The sequence below is a fragment of the Chrysochloris asiatica genome, unplaced genomic scaffold (assembly GCF_000296735.1).
Source record: "Chrysochloris asiatica unplaced genomic scaffold, ChrAsi1.0 scaffold00045, whole genome shotgun sequence".
NCBI classification, from domain to species: domain Eukaryota; kingdom Metazoa; phylum Chordata; class Mammalia; order Afrosoricida; family Chrysochloridae; genus Chrysochloris; species Chrysochloris asiatica.
Window position 1 is genome coordinate 17172404 of NW_006408563.1, and position 15799 is coordinate 17188202.

The following is a 15799-nucleotide window of genomic DNA, read 5'->3' on the forward strand; positions in this document are numbered from 1 at the left end:
GATGGCCATATAGAGTTTGATCCTATAATGCTAGGTTGGTGTAGGATCAGTAAATGAATTCATGCAGATATATACAAGTTAAAGATATAATTGTATAGTCACTTTGTTGTCACGTGCCATAGAGTCAGTTCAACTGATACAACAGAACAAAATTCTGCCTGGTCCCACGCCATCTTCACAAGTGGTGTTTGCCACTGTGTCAGTCCATCTCATTGACGGTCTTCGTCTTTTCTGCTGACTGTCCTCTTTACCAAGCATGATGCATTTCTCCAGGGACCGGTCCTTCCTGACAACATGCCCAAAATATGAGAGATGACATCTCTCCATCATTGCCTCCAAGGAGTAATCTGGCAGTACTTCTTTCAAAACAGATTTGTTCGTTCTTTTGGCAGTCTGTGGCATATTTTATATTCTTCGGCAAGACCATAATTCAAACATATTGCTGCTTCTCCAGTTTTTCTTATTCATTGTTCAGCTTTTTCATGCATATGAGGCAACTGAAAATACCATGGCTTGGTATTGTGGTGGTTAAGTGCAGTCGAGTTGGTTCTGACTCATAGTTACCTTGTATAGGGTTTCTGAGGAGCAACTAGTGGGTTTGAACCACCAACTTTGCAGTTCAAACCCACTTTTCAGTCCTGTGCTTATCCTATAGTGCCACAACAGGACTCTACTAGATACCAAAATAGTAGATAATAAAATTCTGCATATCTTCCTGATTTAAACAAATTTAAAAAAAAATCCCTTAGTAATCTGTCATTACTCATTGTGTTATGATTAAAAAATTTATTGAAAACTAATACCAAATACCCTTATCATTAAAGTCAGAAACAATATAAAGATGCCTTTATTTGTGTTTTAGGATAGGTCTTCAGAAATTCTCTCCAACACAGTAAGATATTAAAACAAATCAAAGGAGAAATGTAGAGATAGAAATTCTCCTTTGCAGTTCATATTGTCATTGACCTAGAAAGCCCGAGGGTACAACTTTTTGAACCAATCTGGAATGTTCAGTTTTTATCCAGATAGTTTATGTTGTTGTTAAGTGCTATTGAGTCCATTCTGACTCATAGCAACCCTTTATAAGATTTCAGAGGAGCAGCTGCTGGGTTTGAACTGCTGACCTTGCTGTTAGCAGTCTAGTGCTTATTCTACAGCACCACACCAGTACTCTATTGTTGTTGTTGTTATGTGCCATCAAGTTGGTTCCGACCCATAGCGACTCTGTATAGGGTTTCTGAGGGGCAGCTGGTGAGCTTGAACCACCGACCTTGCAGTTCAAATGGCTTTGCAGTCTGGTGCATTAACCCACAGCGCCACACCAGGACTCCACAGTACTCTATAAGTATTGTATAAGTATTGTCAATTAATTTGTCATTTTCTGAAGCCAATGTGTTGCTCTGAGTGTTGGGTCATTCCGATTCAGAGGAGGCCTGTTTGCTAGTCTTAACTTTTCTGTTTTCTTACCCTTTGCCTTTGAGTAATTGTCGGAGGATTATGATAAAACTGTCTGCTCTCATAAAGATTTACAACTTTGGAAACCCTATACAGGGTTGTTATGAGTCAGAACCAATTCAAAGACACCTATCAGCAACATACTTTATTTAATCCTTTCCACCCAGTCTCAAACAATGGTAAAACTATACGTGATTCAGTACTTGTTTGAAAGGAACACAAGAGAAGGGTGTATATTTGCGATAAGATTAGTTAGACTTCACAATTGAATATAGAATATTTTATCTTTTCAAAGCATTTCTTATAATTTTCCTAATTTTGAATTATGACCATTTTTTTTAATAAGGTAGAAAAGTTAAATCACTTGTCCATTTAGTAGAGTCAAGTTAAGGTTTGGTTTAATAGCAAGTGAGGAGCTGAATAATCAAGGAGCTCTGGTGGCATAGTGGTTACGAATCAGACTGCTAATCTCACGGTCAGCAGTTCGAAACTACTAGCTGTTCCTTGGGAGAAAGATGAGGTTTTCTGCTCCTGTAAAGATTTACAGCCTCGGAAAGGCTGTGAGTCAGAATTGACTCCTACCACTGTCAGTTGAATAATTGATACTTGGTTAAGTATTAAGAAGACTTTCCATTAAAATCTGGTTAGCTTAAAATTAATGATGTTTTTCTAAGATGAGTTATCCATGGCTGCCTTGTGGGTTTCGTATGTTATATGACTCAACTTTAATCACAATTACAAATGCAGAATAATTGTGAAGAAACTATTTAAAAGATGGTTGTTTGTCAGTTACACCTTTCTGTTAACCAAAAGTTCAATTTGGTATTTCAGGGTCTTGTAGTGATGTCTACAGAGCTTGAAGAAGTGGTTAGCAGCGTTCTGAATGTCAAAATTCCAGGAATGTGGATGGGTAAATCCTACCCAAGCCTTAAACCGCTTGGCAGCTATATCAATGACTTCCTTGCAAGATTGAAATTCTTGCAGGTGAGTACCTCCAAATGATCATAGAGCATTAAGGTTCTTGCACTTTCATTTTCTTCATCAGTATGGTTAGTGTGATAAATGTTACTTAAATTTTTTTGTATTAAAAGACCAGGTAGAAATGACTATATATATATATATATATATGTCTGTCTGTATACATATTGCATATAATCTGTGTAACCGTTTTACTGACCACTGTAAGTACTAGTATTGGGCGTAGAATCTCTGAAAGCTGCTTTAGGAACAGATGTTCGTGCTCAGTGAAGTAAGACATCCAAATCAATGACATTTGAAGAGAGAAATTTTTAATTTTTCCATGAATATATGCACAAGTCAAAAAGTACTCCAACTAGGGTTATAGTTGATACATGGTGGTGGTGGTGGTTATGTGCCGTGGAGCTGGAGTTGATACATGCACGAGTTTATTCCCAGCAAAATGTGCTTTAACATGTCTCTGCAATCGATGGAGGGCTGCAGACAAGTTCTCAATTTGGTGCCTTCCAAAAAAGGAATCTTTTTTGTGTCGTGCAAAAAAAAACTATTTTGAAATCAGAGCTAATATGAAATTTTTAGCAAAACTTAAGTGGACATGTTCCCAAATCATTGACACTTTGCAGAAAGTTTACAGGAATACTACCCCACATAAAACAACAGTTGTTAAATGGATCAAGTGTTTTAAGGAAAAACTCAAAGAAGAGCCAACAAAGGGAAGATGGTGAGCCTTGAAGAATGTGGAAGCTGTGGCTGAAGTCCAAAACCGTGAACAAAAGACAGTAGAATTACCATTGTTGCAATGACTACTGAAATTGGGATTTCACATGGTTCAAAACTTTCAGTTCTATTTATTTTCTAAGACACAATTTTTATTTTTTATTGTTCTTTTAAACTTTATATTATGAATTAGGTGAAGGTTTGCAGAATAAATCAGTTTCCATTAAACAATTCATACACATTTTGTTTCATGTCATTGATTGCAGTCCTCACAATGTAACATTTATCCCATTTCCTCCCTGTATGTTCTGTTTCCATTCCTCCTTTCCTAACCTTTCTGAACTTTGTCCTTGAGTAAATGCTGCCCTTTTGCTGTCAAACGGTTGATTCTTTTAGATTATTGTTTCCCTTAAAGACCTGTCTATTGCTTGGCTGAAAATTGAGTTATTAGGGTAAGTTTAATTCAAGAACTGAAGAACTCAGGACCATAGTCTTGGTGGTTCCACCAGTCTACCTGGCCGTCAAGCCTAGTCTTTGGTGTGTGTGTGATTTTGAGGTCCACATGTTTCTCCCACTCTATCAGAGACCTTCTAATGTGATTCCTTTCAGAGCAGTTGGTAGTGGTTTCTGGACATCATCCAGTTCTGGTCTCAGGGAGGCTGGGATTTGCACAGTCCATTAGTCTACTCTTCTTTACCTTGGGTGGGAAAAGATCCATAGTTGTATGTTATATGGGTGCTCACAAACTTTTAAGATCCTAGTTGCTATTCAGCAAAGTAGAATATAGAACATTGTCTTTTTGGACTATGTTATGCCAGTTGACCTTAGTGTCTCCCAGAATTATGGTCCTGAGCTCCCAGTCCTAGCAACTCATTCCCTCAAGGAGTTTTGTTATCGCTAAGAAGTGTTCATAACTTTGCCCCCTATATACTCTACTATGTTCATGGGGATATTTGCAGCATAGGTAAATACATATATGGAAAATTCCTTTGTCAAATCCATATTTGAGGGGCTTCAAAAAAATTGTGGGCATATCCCACTCTCTTTTCATTCAATTTCTTCACAAACTATTTGAAACCCCTTCATATTCATGGTATAATACCACCATTCTCCTTCCCACATCTGTTCAGCTTTTATCTATGCATTCTCCCTTAGATTATTGTTATTGAAAGATTTTGTATTTAGTATTTGCCTTTTGTCTTCATCATTTTTTTGCTAAACTCCCTCATATATATTTTCTTCTCCTTCGCCCAAGACCTGGTAGTGCAGTGGTTAAATGCTTGAATGCTAACTAAAATATCAGTGGTTCAAACCTACTGTGGAGGATAGATAGATGAGGCTGCCTGCTTCTCTTAAGATCTACAGCCTCAGCAACCACGTGGAGCAGCTCTGCTCTGTCCTATAGACTCACTATGAGTCACAGTTAACTCAACAGCTTTTGATTTTGTTTTGTTTTCAACAAAGTTAATATGTATCTACCTTTTAGTTAGTATTTACCTTTCTTTTCCCTTCCACCCTTGGTAACCATCAAAGAATGTTTCTATTAGTGTGAAAACCTTTTCTTGACTTTTTATAGTAGTGTTCTCATATAATATCTATACCTTCATGATTAACTTATTTCACTCACCAAAATTTACTCCAGGTTCATCCATGTTATGAAGTGTCTCACAGATTCATGTAATTCTATAACATTATGTAATATTCCATTGTGTGTAATTACCAAAGTTTCTATATACACTCTTGTTGATGGGCATTTTTGAACATGGATGCACATATATCTGTGTCTTGGCTCTTATTTCTCTAGGCTATACACCTAACAATGGGACTGCAGGGTCATATGTTATTTCTATTATCAACTTGTTAAGGAAGTGCCATCTATTCTCCATAGTCGTTGTACCAATTTACAGTCCTACCAGCAGTGTACAAGGGTCCCTGTCGCTCCACATCCTCACCAGCTTTTGTTGCTTTCTGTCTGTTTAACCATATTCATGATGAAAGGAGATGATATCTCATTGTTATTTTAATTAGTCTCTCTAATGACTAATGATCTAAAGTATTATTTCTTTAAGTTTTCCATAGATTTTAGAGACTACTCCTTGTTTGATATGTCATTGCCAGAAATTTTTTTCCAGTCTGTATGTTTGTTCTCTTTTTACTCTCTTTGTGTCTAAGTTTTAGGAGGTCTCAGTTACGTAGTTTGTCTTCTACTGTTTGTGTATTTTCACTTATGTTTGATAGTGTATTTTTCAGCATTGCCAATTTTAAGTGAACATCTTGGTTTTAGCAAGCCTTTGACTAAATGGATGACAAAAGCATTGCACAAACATCAGCTGGCTCAAAGAACTGATCTTTTCATCAATCTTTTAAGTAAGATTGGAGGTAATGAAGACAATTTTATGGAATGAATTATAACTATGGACAAGTCTTGGATTTACAATATGATCTAGTGAATAAAGTCCAGTCAAAACAATGACTTCTGAGGGCATCTGCTGGATTAGTTAAGTTCAGTGCACAGAGGTCAGCTCTGAAGGTTACAATGACTGTTTTACAAAGGGGTAATCTTGACAGAGTTTCTCGAATGACACAGAATAATCACAGGGGTTTTATTAGGAAGAATTTTTAAGAAAACTGAAAATGCTTTGGTAAGCAAAAGGTAAGAAAGTTGCACCAAGGAATTTTATTTCATCGCAACAATGTACTTGCTCATTCTTCAAGGGTAGCAGGAACTATCCTAGGAGAATTTTGTTGGAAAACCTTACTCCATCTACACTACAGCCCTCATTTTGCCACTTCAGACTTCTTTTTGTTCCCCAAACTCAAAGATCATTGAAAAGGAGCAGGATTTGTGTCCCTTGAAGATGCTAACAGTGTCTTTATGACTGGGTATAAATCAAAGTGCGCAGAATTCACTGGGGGAAGGGTAGAGAGCTGGAAACACAGCTTTTAGAAGTGTATAGACCTTGATGGTGGGTGGTTATGTCAAGAAATAATAGCTTCACATTTTGATAATTTTGTCTAATAAAGGTTTCTGTCGTTTTGTAGCAATACTTTTGATTTACCCTCATATTTAGCATTAAAGAAGATTCCTAGAGAAGTGTGTGTTAGAAAGCCAGGCAAGCTACTAGTGAGGAACATAATTTCTTTCTTGCCCATCAGTCTTTTAGGTCATGAAGTCACTAGCTAGCTGGTTCAGTCTAAGACAGTAACGACCTTAATGGCTAATCATCTTGGAAATGTTGAATGGGCAGAAACCTGCCTCCTAATTATCTGGTAATATTGGTGCTTAGTAATTATATCCACAACAACAACAATTATATCCAGTAAAAGTATCGATTAATTTCCTAGACACTATACATAACACATCAAAAACTGCTGATGGGGAAATGTATACAGGCCTAAATTGACTGAACGTGTGAGCTCTGTTTTCATAATACAGGTCTTCTCTTACACCAGAGCCTCTTAGGAAAGATGAAGGCTCTACCGATGAGAAAAGTTGGGTTGTTACAGGAAAAAGGTTTTCAAATTCACAGCCTTATAACTGACTTCTCTAATTTGCTATTTTACTTACACCAGTATTCAACTAACTCATGATTAGAAGCTGTTATGTAAACAAAGAATCAAGGTATGTTAAATTGTCACTAACCTGAATTTTCTGGGTGTTCCTTATACAGTGTTGTGTTTCCATGTATTGGATTTCACTGTATTTTAGTGAAGGTTGAAGAAAAACTTCCAAAGAAATATTCTACTGGGTGCTAATGAGAGGGCGGAGAGTGGAAAAACATTACCTTCTCTCTAGACTTTATGGGGATTTCTTATTCTCTTCAGCCATATAACGTGATATATGGTGTAGCAATGGACGTTAGATGTTCAACAAAGTATAGAACTTGTAAGAAGGAGCATTGTGCGTGTCTGAAGCACACATCTATATTGCAGTCATGTACATTGTGAGTCTCAAGCTGGTGTGATGGATTTGAAATTGAAGCCAAAATTAACAACGAATATGCTACTTATTTTTAATACCTTGAGAGTATGCCTTATTATTCCTCAGAATGTTAGCGCATTTGTTAGTTTACCTAAGAGATAATAAAGGATGTATCTTTAGTTAAACTTAGGACACTTGTGTTTTAAAATCATAGCAATGGTACGAGGTTGGCTCTCCTCCAGTCTTCTGGCTTTCTGGCTTCTTCTTCACGCAAGCCTTTCTGACTGGTGCCCAGCAGAATTATGCCAGGAAATACACCATTCCCATTGATCTACTTGGATTTGACTATGAAGTGATGGAAGACAAAGAATATAAGAATGCTCCCGAAGATGGTGAGTGACAGTATATGAAACGGCTCATGAAGTCTGGGTACAAGACAAACGTTTAGCATTCTTGTTTTGTTTTGTTTTGTTTACTTTTTGCAGCTGTTAAATTATTATGTAATTTACCTTCAAATGGTTTAGAAAAAAACATGGAGGGGAAGACAGAGAAAGCACAAGAGAGTGTGAGCGCATGAATGATAAAGCAAATGGGAATAAAATAATAACAATAAGTGAATCTTAGTAAAATGTCCTGGATGTCCCTTGTACTGTTTGATTTTCATAAGTTTGAAAATGTTTTTAAAAGAAAATCATCATCTAATTAATGATGTATCCATTAATCAACAATACTGTTATGTTGGAGTCCTGGTATGGTGCCATAGGATAAGCACTCGACCTTGATGTCAGTTTAAACTTGATGCAAACTCACCAGATGCAACTCAGAAACCCTATACAGGGCCACTATGAATTGGAACCAATGCAACAGCACACAATAACAATAGCAATGTTATGTTGGAGCCTTGGTGTGGCACTGTAGGATAAACGCTGGACTTCTAACCATAAGGTCAGTGGATCAAACACCCCAGCCGCTCCTTGGAAACTCTATACAGAGTTGTTATGAGCCAGAACACATAACAACAACAATTTTATGTTGGGGAATCAAGATTGTACAACATTGCAAAGAAGAGGGTTTCCTTGGTCCTTGGTAGAACACGTTTTTTTCTGACTCCTAAAATACATATTCCTTCCTTCTATTGCCATCCCAAACCTTAACCAAGTTAGTAGCTAATTGTTGTTGTTGTTATTAAGTGCCATCGAATCATTTCTGACTCATAGCCACTCTGTATAGGGTTCAAGCTGGTGAGCTTGAACCACCGACCTTGGGGTTCAAACCAACTATGCAATCCAATGCACTAACCCACAATGCCACAGCAGCTAATAGGAGCATTTATTTCTCATTGATAAGATTATTGTCTTAGTTGTCTCTTCAATGCATGCGCCTATTCTGATCTTTTATTTCAAAGCCAGTGGGCAGAGCCATTATTTTATATAAATATAATTTTTTAAATGCTCTAGATTTTCTGAATTAAACCAAAATACAGCAGGACCTCCACTCTTGCTGTTGTTAAGTGTCATCGAATCAGTTCCGATTCTAATGACCCTGTATAGGGTTTCTGAGGAGTGGCTGGTGAGTTTGAATGATGATACACAGAGGAGATTGTAATCATTGCAATGAAACAATGAATGTAAAACTGATGTAAACTATTACTCAATTCACAATACAAACTTTTAAAAAAATAGGAAGGAATGTCTGAAAGCATGCTGAATTAGTAGGAATACTCGACAGAAAGGAGCATCTACAAAAATGAAGAGACTTACATTTTCTAAGGAATTTTCATTTACTCAAAATGCACAGGATTTTTTTTGCATAACAAATAGTGAATGCAAGCTTTTGAAAAAAAAAAGTTAATAAAATATTTGATTGTTGTTGTTTAAAAAAACATAAAACAAAAACCAGTCCAAGACCAAATCCTGTGTAGTGGAGTCAGACTCACCTCCACCCTGTATCCTTCTTCACCCTGTTCTCTCACCAACCATCCCTCTCAGCACTCTCGGCTTCACAGCTGGTGTCAACAATCCATTGCATTGGCCACACAGAACTCATAACACTGCTCACAGTTATGGGGCTGATTAGGGAAAGAAGCTCTGGAAGCGTAGTGGTTATGCATCGGGCTGCGAACCACAAGGTCAGCAGTTCGAAACTACCAGCTGTTCCGCGGGAGAAAGATGAGGCTTTCTGCTCCTGTAAAGATTTACAGCCTCGGAAACCCTGTACAGGGTCGCTATGAGTCGAAACTGACTCCACGGCACATAACACAACAACAACAAGGGAAGGGAATGGGGTACAATTCAGGATCAACAGCAGTTCTCCAATCAGAAGCACCTCTTGTCTGCCATGCTGCAGGCACAGGTAACTCTTGTTTTCAGCCTCTCAGCCTTGTGGCCCCACAGCCTCTGAGCTGCTCAGGCAAGTGTTACCAAACTCCGTTAAATGTCCAAAGGGCACATCTGCAAGCCAGCCTCCTGCCTGTAGGCACACAGCTTTACTCAGTTCATGGGCCTAGATGCCTCTAGCTGCTGTTCCATGCCACCACCTCAGCTGTCATCACTTTTCTTGATAGGAATCTTACACTCCACTCATGCTCTTCTTTCTTGCCTGTCCTGGGATCATCTGTTCCTGCTTCTGAGATGGCTTCTTTTTTCAAACCTAATGGAGTGCCAGAACTAACCAACTCCAGCCTTAGAGTCCCATACACCTTATTTGCATGGTCTCACCCAATCACTTAGGAGTCCTGGTGTGGCACTGCAGACAAAGCACTAAACTGCAAGGTCAGTTTAAGCTTCAAGGTCAGTGATTCAAGTTTACCAGCTGCTCCACAGAAACACTATACACTATGCAGGGTTGCTATGAGTTGGAACCAACTTGACAGCAACAACCCAATCACTTGGTGGAAATTAAGAAGACATTGGATAGAAAAACCATATCAAGTAAATTCAAGGTACCTTGAATCTGTCTGACTTTCATTCTCTTCAATCAACTGATGCTGTTCTTGTAAGTTACTAATGACTGCCATATTGACAGATCACATGAATTCTGTCTTCATCTTAACATCTTAGCAGGTTTCACCAGTTGACAACTTCTTCTTTCCAGGGACGGTTTTTCTCTCTCTGTTGCCAGTACATAACCCTCTTCTGCCTTTCCTCTTATGGTCACTAGCCATGTGCTTCCTTGCTGGATTGTTCTCCTTTAAGTGCTAGAGTTCCCAAGGACACAGTCCTGAAGTCTTTGTCTTTTCTAACCACATCCTCACCCACAATGATGTTTCTGTATCTTTCAGCATTACTGCCTTGCTGATGTCTTTCAAGTTTAAATCTCCAGTCTAGATCTTTCTTCTGAAATCCAGGCCTCTGTATTGAGCTGCCTACCTGACATCTTTACCTTCATGCTCCCTGAGTATATTAGCCCTTACAATGAATCTCAAAAAATGGTACCACCATCCAGCCAGAAACCTGTAGACTTCTTTCTCCTGGTCCCTCATTCATTCACATCAAATGGAGTTGCTCTGCTGCCATGCTACTGGCACTGCTACTTCACCCTCAAATTCTGCTTTCATCTCCTATCTGCTTTCCCTACTTGTATCACCATCCACTTATAATCCCTAAATTACATAACAGCCACAGAAATTTTTCAGAAGTGTAAACAGATCATGTCACCTCTTAACCCCACTTGAAAATCCAAATGAGTTTTTCCCACTGTAATTACACTACAATTCAAATTCCTTGCCACAACGCTGAGGCCAAACCCATTCTAGTCACTGCCCGCCTGTACAAGCCCACCATCTACATGTGTTACTCTCCCCTCCACTGTGACCTTCTGATAGTTTCTAGCCTCAAGCTCTGTCCTCTTTGGAATTTTTGTTAAACCCAGACTCGGTGTAGTGAGCATGTCTCATCCTTTAGGTCTCAGGTTACAGTTCAGCTGAAAGACCCTCCACGAAAGTTCTATCCATTGAAATTCCTACTCCACCATGTTACTCTTTCTTACAACACAGCTCATTAACTTCAAAGCATGAGTCATACTCCACAATTACAATGTTTGTTTTTTCTTTCGCACTACAGTGCAAACACTAAGAGGGCAGTGGTCTTGTCTGTCTTTACTCTTCTTTTATCAGTGTCTGGTCCCCAAATGCTGCTGTAGAAACTCCAAAATGTATGCTGCTTGAGCCCAGAAAAATTTCGTAGTATCTAAGATTTGCCCTGATAACACAGCAGGTAAAGCACTCAGCTGTTGGCCAGAAGGACAGAGGTTCAGACCCAGCAGTCATTCCATGGGAGAAAGATGTGGCCGTCGGCTTCCTTAAAGACTGAGCCTTGGAATCCCTATGGGGCAGTTCTGTTCTGCCCTCTAGGGTCACTATGAGCTGGAAATGGCAGCAATAAGTGTTTTTTTTTTTAATTTATTTAAATTTTTATTTAACCCAACATTTTAAACTACTCTTTGCAACTGTTTTCTTTAGTATTTAATTCTAGCAATTTTATTGCATAAACACATTTAAGAACAATAAAATGCTTGCAGTAAAGGATCACTGAGACAAGTATTATGTTAAAAACTAATCATTTTTATTCCAGCTATTAATGTCTAATCCATCAATCTGGCCATTTATTCAGAATGAGTATATTGCTACAAGGCTGAAGGAATTTAACAAGATCCTGCTAAATTGTTTATTTTATTGTTTCCTTCATTTTATAAGACCTTTAGAAAATACATTCTCTGTAAGATATTTCTATATTACATGCCTAAAAGGTAACAAATAGAAGTTTGAATCCCCACCCTCATAAAAATCAAAATATAGTAAGAGAAAAAGTCAATTTACCAAGAAGGAAAAAGTAATTAATTGGGCTCAAACTAAATACGTGGGAAGGAAGAGGAGAAAGGACTGTTTAAGGTGGGTGTAGGCAAATCAGGAGGATGTGCATGGACATGTACTATACACGCGTATAGTAACCCTGTGTAACTGCTAAGTCACCCAACCTGCCCAAGCCCTTAGTTACATTATTCCTCAAAACCCCTACTACTGCCACCCAGTATACAAGAGTGGACACAAAGCTTAGCGAGGTAAAATAACCTGCCCAAGTTCTCACAGCTAGTAACTGGCTACTAACTAGGACATCTGGCTCCCAAGTCTGCAAACTTAACTGCTTTCCTTGTGGAAATGCTCGGCAGAGGGTTTTGATAGTAGAAATTTGAAAATATTGTCACATTCCTCAAGGAAAGCTTTATTAAAGAAGCTATGGTTAATTCTTAGCTTTTTAATTCAGATGCAATGATATGTTGCCCTCCGTCCCTTATATTATATAAAAGACAGAAATGGCATTTCATTGAGGTTTGAGCACTATGGGTGATATTCCGCAGTTATATGAGTGAGTTTCAAATAGTTCATGGAAAAATTTCATTACCTTTTAGTTCAAACCAACTTTACAGTACAGTGCATTAACCCACAGTGCCACACCAGGACTCCAATAAACACACATGTATTTCCACAAATTGTTTTTGATATTCTAGATTTTTACTTTTTACTTAGCTAGTAACCAGAAATAAGAGGAGAATCTGTGGACTGATTTGCAGAAAAGGGGTTTTCCAAAGGAACCATTTTGTCATGGGATCTAATGGAAAGGACACAGATCCCACTGAGAGCAACTTGAGCTAGAACTGAAGCTTCTCTCTCTTCAGTCTACTCCTTCATCCCCAGATCTACTGCTATTGAGTTGATTACGACTCATAGTGACCCTGAATAGGGTTGCTGAGGCTGGAAATCTTTACCAGAGAAGGAAGCCTCATCTTTCTCCCACAGAGTGGGTGATGGGTTTAAACTGCCACCTGTGCAGTAGGTGGTTCTGTGCTTATCCTACAGCACTCCCAGGGTCCCTTGACTAGTCTCTCTTTTATACTTTTAAACTATAGTTTGCTGTTGTTAAGTGTCGTCGAATTGGTTCCAACTCATAGTAACCCTGTATAGGATTTCCAAGGAGTGGCTGGTAGGTTTGAACCACTGACTTTGTAGTTAGCAGTCCAGTGCTTATCCAATAGTGTCCCACCCTATTTCTGGGTTCTGGGGCTCATAAAGACGATAGTCTTATTTACCTAAGATTAAATTAAAACTTGGAATCCTGGTGTGGCACTGTAACTCGACTGCTAACCAAAAAATCAGTGATTCGAACCCACCAGCCACCACTCAGAAACCCTACACAGGGCCGTTATGGGTCAGAGCATACTCAAAGACACTTAACAACAACAAATTAAAACTTAATGGAGAAGGACGTTGTGAAGGTTGCCATGCCACAGTAGGTTTTACACATTTGGTATGGCAAACTGAATGATGAGTTTTGGTCAGATTGGTCTGATTAGTCCAGATTTACTGGACTAGACTTATAAGTGAGCCCTAGTATGGCACTGCCCATCAGCAAATGAAGGTTCTGTGCGCTTTCTTCCCCAAGCTTAACTCTATTCATGTCATCATGCTCAACTCTACTTTGAGGACTCATTTTTTCCCCCAGTTGCATTCTGAGTGCCTTTCCACCTTCCGGTCTTGTATCTGACAGTGTTTCTTTGCTATTCATAGAGTTTTCAGTGACTAGCGATTCGGAAGTATTTCGTCACTCTTTCTTCCTAGTCTGTCTTTGTCTGGAAGTTCATCTGAAACCTGTCCACCATGGGTGACCCTGCTGGTTATTTAAAATACAGTGGCAGAGCCCTCAGAATCACAACAATTCAATCCACTAACCTTGTAGTTAGCAGTCCAGTGCTTCTTGGATAAACTATCAAAATTCACGGAAGCAGCCGTCAAGAGATCAGACAATGTATTGCATTAGGCAAATCTGCTGCACAGGAACTTTTTAAAGTGTTGAAGAGCAAAGATGTCAGCTTGAGGACTAAGGTGCGCCTGACTCAAGCCATGGTATTTTCAATAACCTCATATGGATGTGAAAGCTGGACAGTGAATAAGGAAGATCGTAGAAGAATTGATGTCTTTGAACTGTGGTGTTGGAGGATAATACTAAAAGTGCCATGGACTGCCAAAAGAACCAATAGATCTGTTTTGGAAGAAGTGCAGCCAGAGTGCTCCTTGAAGGCCAAGATGGCTAAACTTCGTTTCTCATACTTTGGACATATTGTCAGGAGGGAACAGTCGCTGGAGAAGGATATCATGTTTGGTAAGATGGAGGGTCAGAGAAAAAGAGGAAGATCCCCAATGAGATGGATCGGCCAGGTGGCATCATTGATGGCATCGTGTGGCAGTGGTAGTGAGGTTGGCCCAGGATCGGACATTGTTTTGTTCTGCTGTGCGTGGGGTCGCTATGAGTCAGTTCCGACACGATGGCACCTGACAACAACAACAACAACAAGTATGGCACTGCAGGATAAGCACGAGACTGCTCTACACAAGGTTAGCAGTTCATACCCACCAGTCACTCTTGGCCTTATGAGTCAGAGCTGACTCAATGAGGCACATCAACAGAATACCTGAGTAAATGGGCCTAAGCAGCAAACCTCAGTGCTCTGACTAGTATGACATGGAAATTCTTTTGAACCTATCAGTTGTCTTCTATTTCCCCAATCTCATCTGTTATTATGACCAGTCTGTAGGCCTTGAGGCTACCTGGAGGGTTCAGGATGGGCTCTGAAGACCCATCTCTCCCTTCACATGGCCCACCAATCACATTGTCCAAGGTTCAAAGTGTACTTCCAAACTCAGCTCTAGCAGTTACATTTTGGCAGTTATTAGGCAAATGCTTTGCCAATTAAGAAAACTGACATTTTATTCCAACTTGTTCTTTCTGTCATTTAAAACCCAGAGGGGAGAAAGCATAAATCTTCTTTCCACTTTTCATTACTCGACTATCCACATGTGGCTATTCAAATTTAACTTGAATTAAAATTCAATATCTAGTGAATTCAGAGATCATCTGAAGAACAGATTTGAGACATTAAACACTAAAGACCGAAGACCAGAAGAGTTGTGGGATGACATCATGAACGTCATACATGAAGAAAGCAAAAAGATATTAAGAAAACAAGAAAAGAGAAGTTCAAAATGGATGTCAGAAGAGACACTGAAACTTGCTTTCCAGCATAGAGATGCTAAAGCAAATGGAAGAAATGAGGAAGTCCAAGAGATGAACAAAAAATTTCAAAGATCAGCTCAAGAAGAAAAAGCCAAATATTACAAAAAATGTGCAAATATCTGGAATCAGAAAACCAAAAAGGAAGAACACACTCAGCATTTCTCAAACTGGGGGAACTGAAGAAAAAATTCAAGCCTTGACTTTCGTTATTGAAAGATTATCTGGGCAGATTATTGAATGATGCAGAAAGCATCAAGAGAAGATGGAAGGAATACACAGTCACTGTACCAAAAGGAAATGGTTAATGTTCAACTGTTTTAAGAGGTAGCTTATGATCAAGAGCCAATGATACTGAAGGAGGAAGTCCAAGGTGTATTGAAGGAATTAGAAAAGAAGTAGGCACCAGGAATTGATGGAACAAAATTTGAAATCTTACAAGAAAGTGAGGGGGCACAGGAGGCACTCACTCATCTCCGCCAAGAGAACTTCCAGAGGTACAAGCTGGATTCAGAAGAGGTTGTGCAATAAGGGATATCATTGCTGATGTCCGGTGGATCTTGGTTGAAAGCAGAGAATATCAGAAAGATGTTTACCTGTGCTTTATTGACTACACAAAGGCTTTCGATTGTGTGGATCATGACAAGCTATGGACAACATTGCG

The 15799-nt window shown here is 39.0% G+C and overlaps 1 protein-coding gene across 1 annotated transcript in view; it reads left to right on the forward strand.

The window, feature by feature from the left end:
• The window catches only part of DNAH7 (dynein, axonemal, heavy chain 7), a 324797-nt gene that overhangs the window by 303285 nt on the left and 5713 nt on the right, over positions 1 to 15799 (forward strand). Inside the window, exons 62-63 of the mRNA XM_006862048.1 lie at positions 2287 to 2439; positions 7287 to 7464. Of these exons, the coding sequence (XP_006862110.1) occupies positions 2287 to 2439; positions 7287 to 7464 (331 nt within the window). The remainder of the gene's footprint in view (positions 1 to 2286; positions 2440 to 7286; positions 7465 to 15799) is intronic.